The sequence below is a fragment of the Cucurbita pepo genome, chromosome LG14 (genome assembly GCF_002806865.2).
Source record: "Cucurbita pepo subsp. pepo cultivar mu-cu-16 chromosome LG14, ASM280686v2, whole genome shotgun sequence".
Taxonomy (NCBI): domain Eukaryota; kingdom Viridiplantae; phylum Streptophyta; class Magnoliopsida; order Cucurbitales; family Cucurbitaceae; genus Cucurbita; species Cucurbita pepo.
Genome location: NC_036651.1, coordinates 2,061,398 through 2,071,281, shown reverse-complemented (window position 1 = coordinate 2,071,281; position 9,884 = coordinate 2,061,398). Strand labels below are relative to the sequence as shown.

The window sequence follows — 9,884 nt, the reverse complement described above, 5'->3', positions numbered from 1 at the left end:
AAAAAAAAAAAAAAAAAAAAAAAAAAACATTTATTTTTGTGAAAATTCACAGGAAAAATTATTTTTTAAAGAATAATTTTAATATGATATCTATTAAAAAATCATAATAAATTCAATAATATTTAATAAACTAAATATATACTATATTTTTAGTGTAATTTGTTTATTATATATATATATATATATATATATTATTTTTAATTAAAGCCACGTGTTATCTTTATTTAAATATGGTCAATCTTGAAGTAAAATAATCAAATTTACAATATAGTTAAAATAATTGATGATATATATAGGCAGACAAAGACCCTTCGGTGGAATTAAAAAAAAAATAATACCAGTAAATAATTTTGTAGCATTTATTTTTGGTACAAATAATATTCTATAGTAGGTAAAGCAATAATAAAATATTTATTCTAAAAATGAATATCTAAATATTTTATAATATATAGTACACATTATTTGGATGGAGGGCCAATTTCAATGAAGCGGTTTTAATGTTTGGGAATAATAATTATAATGTCATAAATTAAATTTATTTTTCATGTCCCTTTCTATTTATTTTCCTCATATTTATTTATTTATTTATTTATTTATTTATTACGTGCATGTAACAGGATGAATGGGTGATATCCAAAGTTTTCAAGAAAACCGGCGCCGCCATGCACGGCGGCTCATCGACGAGGAAGAGTCGCCTGGATCCCGAACCGAGTTCCTCTTCCTCGGTGTCTCTGCCTCCTCTACTCGACTCCTCCGCCGACCCGAGTGAGCACGAGCTGCACGTGACCTGTTTCTCCACCAATAATGTTAACTACCCTGCCGGCGGAGGCTCTGATCTCTCCCCCTCGGTCTTCCCGAACCTTCTGAGCTTCCAGGAGAATCTGCAGGCGCCGTTCTTCTCCCCCGTGGGTCCGCCGCTGGTTCATCTACTCACCGACGCTGCTGAGTTGGTTGGGTGCGGCGATGGTCCGGCACCGGAGGATTCGAGGCTTGTCGGCTCCGCTGACATGGCTGCTTATATGTGGACCTTCTGAAAATTCCGTTTTATTTGTAATTTCTGAAAAAGAATTAAGAACTTGACAAATGAAAACAGACCACTTTTTTGTTATATTATTATTTTAGTAGAACTTCGAAATGCCCAATTAAATGGTGCCACGTGTCTTTTATAAAAGTTTCTATTTTTTCAGTTTTTATTCTTTTATTTTGTTTGTTTTTTTTTTTTACTTTTATAAAATTTGTTTAAAAACTTTTTAAAAAATACTAGTAAATTTTTAATTTTTTATTGATACCTTCAATTTTTAAAAAATAATAATAATAAAAAATAGTTAGTAATTATTAAAAAAATATCAGCATTATCTGGGCAGCGGAAGCATGGTGGGCCCATAACTCGGTCCTAGGATGATGTCCCACATTAGTTGGGGAGGAGAACATACCACCATTTATAATGGTGTGGAAACCTTCCCCTAGCAGACGCGTCTAATACCCTTGAGGGGAAGCCCGAAAGATCTGGGCTGTTTCAAATGGTATCAAAGCCAGACACTGGATGATGTGCCAGTATTCTCGCTGTTATCCAAAGGGGGTAGACACGAGGCGGTGTACCAGTAAGGACGCTGGCCTCGAAAGGGGGTGGATTGTGATGTCCCACGTTAGTTGAGGAGGAGAACAAACCACCCCACCCCTTACAAGGGTGTGGAAACCTTCTCGAACAATATTTGCTAGTAGTAGATCCGGGTAACCACCCATCCTTTATAAGGGTCATTACTGTTGGATGATGGAAGTCCCACATCGACTAATTTAGGGAATGATCATGTGTTTATAAGTGAGGAATACTAACTCCATTGGTATGAGGCCTTTTGGGGAAGCCCAAAGCAAAGCCATGAGAGCTTATGCTCAAAGTGGACAATATCATACCATTGTGGAGACTCGTGTTCGTCTAACTTGGTATCAGAGCCATGCCCTAAACTTAGTCGTGCCAATAGATTGGTAAATCCTCAAATATCGAACAAAGAACTCCTAAAGAAAAGGAGCCAAGCCCCTCCTCGAAGGCAGTCAAAAATGACTAAGACTCCAAAGGAGTCGAGCCAAAAGGAGCCAAGCCCCTCCTCGAAGGCAGTCAAAAATGACTAAGACTCCAAAGGAGTCGAGCCTCGATTAAGGGGAGGCGCACTTTGTTCGAGGGGAGGTGTTGGATGATGGAAGTCCCACATCGACTAATTTAGGGAATGATCATGGGTTTATAAGTGAGGAATACTAACTCCATTGGTATAAGGCCTTTTGGGGAAGCCCAAAGCAAAGCCATGAGAGCTTATGCTCAAAGTGGACAATATCATACCATTGTGGAGACTCGTGTTCGTCTAACTATTACATTAACACTTAATAATTTAATAATTTTTTTTAAAACGATGAATATATGAATGAAAATCGTCTATCGACACTTCATAGATTATCTCTATAAATATTTTAATATTATTTAAAAAAATTTATGAATACTTTAAAAATATGTATTTCCACACTTTTCAAAATAAAAAAGTAATTTTGAAACTATTTTAAAAATTAAATAATATTTTTTAAACACAATATTTATATTTTCATCCAAAACTGAAAATAAAAGTATTTTTTTAATTTAAATAGATTTCTATAATTATTTTATTAAATCGTGGTTATTATTTTAAATAGATTAATTAATTATTTTATAATAGAATTTTGAATGTATTAATTTTGGAATAATAAATAAAAATAAATACCGAAAGAGAAAGGAGAATCGATTTCCATGGAAGATGGCGGCAACAATTCGAAGGCTTTGTTTCGACTCCGCGCTTTCTTGTGGAGAAAGGAACCGATTTCTCTGTGATTCTGCGTCTTCAACTCCTCCAAGCTTCGTCTCTTTCAAGTGTCTCTCCTTCTCTGCTGCTCTCTCGTTGAGCGTCGTTCCCAATGTCAAAGGTAATTGCGAACATTTCATCCTAAATCATCATCGCGAATCCATTCTCTTATCGTCACTTCTTGTGAAGAATTTGAAAATCATAATCAAAAGACCAGAAAGAATGGGAAGTAAGTATCATAATCGCGAATTTCTGATCGGAGAATTTCGTTTGGTGGGGTTTATTTATAGTTTTTTCTTACAAGGCAAACAGAGGGCGGGGAAATTTAACATTTGGGGGATCTGTTGAAATTTTCAGAATCGTTGTCACAGAGCGCTCGGGAGAGATCAATTCGTCATGGATCCGTAACTTGCATGGCCAAAAGATATGCTCCTAACACTACGAAGAGAAAGGTATGGTTATTTTAGCTTCGACAGCGTGTGAATCATGGTAGAAATTTGCAAATCGAGAGGCCGGGGATGCATATCATATGTTTGTGTATTTGTCTATGTTAGGGCTCTAACCATATTTCTTCTCAGAAGTACATGTTCTGTTCGAGCATGATTGATCAAGTCCTTATCAATTTTGATTAATTTCTATATGAACAAAAGTGTAATATATGAAATCATCTTCAAACAGAATTGACCCCTTTTATGTTAGTTTGAATGACGTCCTTCAAAAGTCCCGCGTTCTGATTGCTATCACTTCCATATAGTATATGTAACGGCCTAAGTCCACCGCTAGCCGATATTCTCCTCTTTGGGCTTTCCCTCAAGATTTTCAAAACGCATCTGCTACAGAGAAGTTTCCACACCCTTATAAAGGGTATTTCGTTCTCCCCGATATGGGATCTCACAGTATAGAACGCATATTTATCTAATTTGAGTTTGTATCTTTGAAATGAGGTGATAGAGAAAATCTGTTTTACATTCTGTTATCTAATTTGAGTTTGTATCTTTGAAATGAGGTGATAGAGAAAATCTGTTTTACATTCTGCTGGGATTATTCTACACCAAAGTTTGGATTATTCTACTTCAATGATGCAAAAGTCATTGGGAATAATATTGTGTAATTTGTTCATTATGTTAATGTCACTGTTGATTTGATCATGAAATAACTTGTCGATTGCATTCAAATGCAGAGGTTGAGTAGGAAGAGGGGTGGTGATCCAGAAAAGAAAAAGAAGACAAGGAGGAAAGGGGGAAGGAAAGATTTCAAAATAATCCGACTCTCCTCAACCGCTGGGACTGGTTTTTTCTATGCCAAGAAAAAAAGCAGGAAGATGGCTGATAAGATTGAGCTCCAGAAATTTGACCCTCTTGCAAAACGACATGTTCTGTTCACTGAAGTCAAGTAAGTCAGCTTGTCCCCTGTGATTATATATATATATATATATAGATAGATACATAGATACATAGGGTAGATCCGTCAAGCATTGCTTGTAGGAATCTTTTGTTCTAGTTCTGTGTGAACTGTTGTCTGAAGGATCCATTGCTGTCTAAAGGAAATCTTTGAGTTCAAGAACTAGTGGAAATCCAATTCTAAAATTGACCGGCATAAAGACTTTTTATTTACTTTAGGTTACAATTACATAATGGTTATAATTACATAATGATTAATTATGACCATTAAGTATGAATGTTACAACTCTTGGAATGCCTTCAATAGTTTGATTTTGAGGCTATATAAAGCCATGTATGTTTATTTGTAAGCAGACTTGGAAAATGTAGTAAAAGAAGCATTTGTGCTCTTTTTTAGCCAATGGCTAAGTTTCTTTGCAATTCTATGTAGTTTAGGTTGCATGTAGAATCATTCAAGCTTGATATGATCAATCTTGCTCGTGGAATGATTCGAATCTCAATCAAGTGTTCTTGCTTTGAGATATTTGATCAACAAAAATCATTCAAGCTAGACATGATCGATCTTGCTTGTGGAGTGATTCGAATCTCAAACAATGTTCTTGCCTTTCGATATTCGATCAACAAGGTAATCCGAATCTTACTCCCCTTGTAGTGATATCCGCGTATTAACTAGAGGAAATCCCATTCTAAAATTGACCTGCATAGTAAAAGCTTTAATAATCATGGGCATAAGCACCAAGTTATGTACACTTTCCATCCTTCCTACCTTTACTCACAGCCTGGTAAGATTGATTTAAATAGTTTTGCTTTACAATATCCAGTTTGATATATGAGGGATGAAATACAAACCAAACGTTGAGAGTGGAAAAACCTACAATGTAACACCATCTAGCCATGAAGAAACTTCTTCAATCGAAGGTCTCTTCCTTGGATCTTGGTCTATGCATTTACAAGTAATACCAAGGACCTCTAGAATCTGTTTTTTGCTATTTGTATCCCAAATTGCAGGATCAATAATCTCCTCTTCTTTCTTTTCTGATTTCTTCTGAATCACCCATGACACCAGATCCCTGCAGGCTTTACCTTTGCATACCTCTACAGGCCTCCGCCCAGTTAGAAGCTCGAGAAGAACAACGCCAAAACTGTAAACATCGCCCCGGCAAGTAGCAATTAATGTCTGGCTGTATTCAGGAGGAATATAACCCAATGTCCCAACCAAGTCTGTGGTAACATGAGTGTCATATGGCCGGAGTAATCTTGAAAGGCCAAAATCAGCTAAATGAGCCTCGAATTTGTCATCCAGAAGTATGTTGCTCGACTTGACATCGCGGTGAATTATGTTTGGTTGACATTCCTTATGCAAGTAAGCCAATCCATGAGCAGCACCCTGTGCGATTTTGAGTCTTGCTTCCCATTTTAGTATTGAATTATCATCATCAACAATCTCATGAAGCCAATAGTCCAAACTTCCATTCTCCATGTAGGAGTAAATTAATAGCCTGTCGTTTCCATGTTTGCAGTAACCTTGAAGAGAAACAAGGTTCTTATGCTGCGCTCGAGAAAGAGCTTCTACTTCAGCTTGGAATTCCCGTTCCATCTGACCACAATCTCCTGTAAGCCTCTTGACTGCAGCTTTTGAACCATTGGGAAGGCTGGCTTTGTAAACCAGGCCAAATCCACCACAGCCGATTATGTTTGCTTGGTTGAAATTGCAAGTAGCTTTTAACAACTCTGCAACTGTAAGATCCTTGCATTCTGAATTCTGAAAGAGCACCAACTTTGATGACCCAAGAGCTCCAGATAACCTGTTAGGCCGGTCAAATTCCTCGTCAAAACTGTTACTCCGATCTCCAACATCTTTCCTGGACATTTTGAGTAGAACCACTGTAAGGACCAGGAGGATTGCTGCAGCTGCTCCGACTGTAAGGCAGAGAATGACACTTCTCCCAACTTTTCTCTTTGAGTAAGTGTCGGTTTCAGGTCTTTTTTCTAACCCATCAACAGAACGACAAGGGTTGTCGATTTCCCCACAAAGTCCTGCATTACCATCAAAGCTTGAGCTGGGAAAACTTAAGAATTGCCCTCCATTTGGAATTGGTCCCTCCAAGTGATTATTAGCCACGCTGAACTTCGACAAGAATGTAAGCTTGTTGAGTGATGGAGGAATTCGTCCATAAAGATCATTATTCGACAAATCTAAGGCTTCCAAGTTCTCCATCTCTGATATGGTGTTTGGGATGGACCCAGTTATATTGTTCCTACTCAAATCCAACGCATGCAGCCCTTTTAATCTACCAATTTCTGGCCAAATAGTTCCATTAATTCTGTTGTAGCTCAAGTAAATCGATGGTGGAAAGCTCGACGCTTGGTTGTATTGCAAACCAGTGGAACTTTGATTTCGTTTGACAAAAAGGGGGATTCCAGCAGACGATGTCGAACCCGACAAGCTGCAGTTTCTGGAAATTAGTGCTTTCATCTGTGTCAAGCTTTTTGGGATTTCTCCTGACAGTGAGTTGTTGGATAAGTCCAAATAAAATAAATTCTCCAGCTGACCTATCCAATCCGGGATACTTCCATCTAAGTGATTCCAAGACAAATCCAGGATGCTTAATTTCTTGCAACCTACTAACCAACCTGGAATTTGTCCTCTCAGGCCACAGTTACCAAATGCCAAAAGCATCAAGTTGTCGAAAACAGTTTCACTCTGTGGAATTTCCTCATTACGAAAGTTCTTTGTAAGAATAAGAACAGTCAGGTTCTTGCAATTATGTAGAATAGATAATGCACCACTCAAGTCTATAATACTATTGTTCGACAAAGATAGAAAGGACAGAGAGGATAGCTTAGCATAATCTCGAGGAATTTGACCAGTTAACTTGTTCTTGGCAAGGCTAAGAGTTTTCAATTCATGGCAATCAGACAGAGAATTCGGTAGAGGCCCCGAAAAGTGATTAGAGGCTAGATCAAGCATTTGAAGATCTGGTAGCCTAGAAAAATTGAGATCTATAGCAGCAGTAAAGGAATTATTTCTAAGATCAAGAACTCTAAGCTTTGAGCACAATGACAGAGATGAAGGCAGAATTCCAGAGAACAAGTTGGAATGTGCAACTAACTCCCGTAATTCTGAAAAATTACCAAACACATTTGGAAGTTCGCCAGAAAACTTGTTTCCGAATACGATAAAGGATTTAAGCCTAGAAAGCTTACTCAGTTCCATGCTTAACTGGCCAAAGAAGCTGTTCCCAGGGATTGAAAAGTACTCCAAAAACGATAACGAATACAACGATTCTGGAAGATGTCCAGTAAGCAAGTTATTATCTGCACGGAAATGTTTGAGAGATTTGCTGCAATCGTTTACTCCTTGAAGATTGCCGGATATTTGGTTCAGTGAAATATCAACAACCTGAATCATGTTGGAGGAATTGCAAATCTGTGAAGAAAACTGTCCTGTGAAAGAATTGTTACTTATATTGAAGGCAACAAGATTTTGAAATCCCACTAGCTGGGGGAAATCCCCAATGAATGAATTGCTGGAAATATTAAGAACACGAACAGATATCAATCCGGAAGTTGCATTAGTGACTGATCCTGACAGCTTATTGTAACTCAAATCCAACACCTGGAGTTGCTTCAACCTTGAGAATTCTGTTGGCAAAACACCTTCAAGCTGATTGTATGATAGATTCAGCCAAATTAACTGATCCAAACCACCAAGAGATTGTGAAATCTTGCCTTTCAGATTCATATTAGGCAGTTCTAACCTGGTAACTCTGTTAGTGATAGAGCTGTTGCTATCATATCCACAAACGACACCATCCCAAATGCAGCAGTTGGGTTCCTTTAACCATACAGAGATAACAGAACTATTTGAAAGGCTATTCAGAAAGCCCCTCAATGCCAGTAAATCTCTTGGATCACAGAGTTGATTCGACTGTTTCAGAGCCAAAGAGAAGGAAAACAAGCAACTCAATAATAACATCCATTTGAGGATAGTCGGTTTGACAAGAGAAAGCACCATATCTGGTCATACACTTAGCTGTTAAGAAATGAGAGGAATCCAAATAAAGAAAAATCTTGGCAAACTCTAATATGTGGAAGAGAAGGAGGAGAATCCCAAGTTGAGCAACTTGCAAAAGAAGCAAAATAAAGATGAAATCACCAATCCCAATCAGATACCAAACCCTTTCCCGATAAACAGAAACAGATGAACCCAGAATTGAACTGTCAAAACGAACACCAGAAAGCCACAAACTCAACAGAACAAAAGAAACTTGGAGAAACCCATATGCCAAAACGATACCAGATCCCAAAGAGACAAGAAGAAGAAGAGTAGGAGAAGCTTGAAAAGGAAGAGAGGAGGAGAAACAAATAAAGAAATGATTCTCGCAGGGCCAGTGGAGATCATGACTTGCAAATGAAGTACGTAAAGTAAGTAAAGAGACAGCAGCAGAAGCAGCAGCAGCAGCGTCAGAAACGCCTCATTTTCTGGGTGAACTGTTGCGAGAAATCTGAGGTTAGAGTTCCGAGAAGCAATGTCAAATCTGGGTTTGGAAAAAAGATATCAAAAAGAGAAAAGGAGGAGCCGAGGAGGGGGAGAGCAGGGGCGGAGAACCAGTGTACTTTACAGTGTATATATATATATATATATATATATATATAGATATAATTGGAGTGAGAGAGAGCTGACTTGAGGAGGGGAAAATGGTGGCCTTTTGGAGGTGAAACTTGAGGGTTTACAGGTCTGAAAACTTGTCTCTTTTTTCACTCCTTTGTTTTGTGATTGTCAGCACCTACGACGTTGATCTGTTCCTTTTTAATTTTATTTTTCTGTGTCTCTAGAAGAAATTGCAGAGAAAAAGAGGGAAAAGAAGGAAAGTAAGTGAGAGTGGAGTTGGAAAAGTTGGGTGGTGCGCAGCGCAAGGACCGATGTGAGTTTTTCTCTACTCTTCACGCCTACTCCATCTTTCATGCACGTGTCTCGCCAATTATTTCCTTTTCTCTTCAATAAAAAAATATTGGATTTTCCTAATTAAGATAAATGATATATTTTATAGCGGTGAAAATTTTATATTTAAAGTAGACAATATCATACTATTATATATATAGAGATTATAGAGATTTTCATGCCTGTATAGTAAATTATATTTTTTTTTCTTTAAATAAACTATATTTTATATTAAAAAATATTTTTTAAATATTGTAATAGGGTATATAAGTAAATTATAATTATGATTAAAGTAGACCGTATCATACTATATTGTATATGTTTTTTTATGTAGGTTTATGCTTTTTAGCCCACTCTTTTTTGGTAGTTCGATCTTGGAATTTTTTTTTTTCTGTATTTTCGGAATATGAGTGTGTTGTGTGACTTGTTAGAATTGATCCTACGGATACGACAGAGAAGGAAGAAAGAAGTCGGTCATCTTGATCAAGATGATTTGATCTCCTTAAATATTTAGTCTAGGCTAGTATTTGGAGCACAGAATATATGAAATATATTCCAAACACTATATTAGAACAAATCTTAGAACTATGAGTCATACTTATCATACCTCGTGGCTGGACTCCGAAAAAAGAGTTAGAAGTGAGAGTCCCAAAATGTTATTCTTTCGTTTATGTTTATACTGACTTAGGTGAAAGGAGAAACCTTTCTTTGTCTTGA

The 9,884-nt window shown here is 37.2% G+C and overlaps 3 protein-coding genes across 3 annotated transcripts in view; 2 read left to right on the top strand and 1 right to left on the bottom strand.

The window, feature by feature from the left end:
* The window catches only part of LOC111810386 (protein CUP-SHAPED COTYLEDON 2-like), a 2,504-nt gene extending 1,450 nt beyond the window's left edge, over nucleotides 1-1,054 (top strand). Inside the window, exon 3 of the mRNA XM_023697093.1 lies at nucleotides 618-1,054. Coding sequence (XP_023552861.1) covers nucleotides 618-1,034 — 417 coding nt within the window. The 3' untranslated portion in view covers nucleotides 1,035-1,054. The remainder of the gene's footprint in view (nucleotides 1-617) is intronic.
* A 1,707-nt stretch (nucleotides 1,055-2,761) lies between these two features.
* On the top strand, nucleotides 2,762-9,266 carry LOC111810144. The gene is made up of 4 exons (XM_023696731.1): nucleotides 2,762-2,943; nucleotides 3,180-3,274; nucleotides 4,003-4,214; nucleotides 9,065-9,266. Exons 1-4 carry the CDS (start codon nucleotides 2,778-2,780, stop codon nucleotides 9,099-9,101), a joined length of 510 nt encoding a protein of 169 aa, XP_023552499.1. The 5' UTR covers nucleotides 2,762-2,777; the 3' UTR covers nucleotides 9,102-9,266.
* On the bottom strand, nucleotides 4,982-8,847 carry LOC111810143 (phytosulfokine receptor 2). Its single transcript, XM_023696730.1, has one exon. It carries the CDS (start codon nucleotides 8,238-8,240, stop codon nucleotides 5,094-5,096), a length of 3,147 nt encoding a protein of 1,048 aa, XP_023552498.1. The 5' UTR covers nucleotides 8,241-8,847; the 3' UTR covers nucleotides 4,982-5,093.
* Nucleotides 9,267-9,884: the final 618 nt, after the last annotated feature.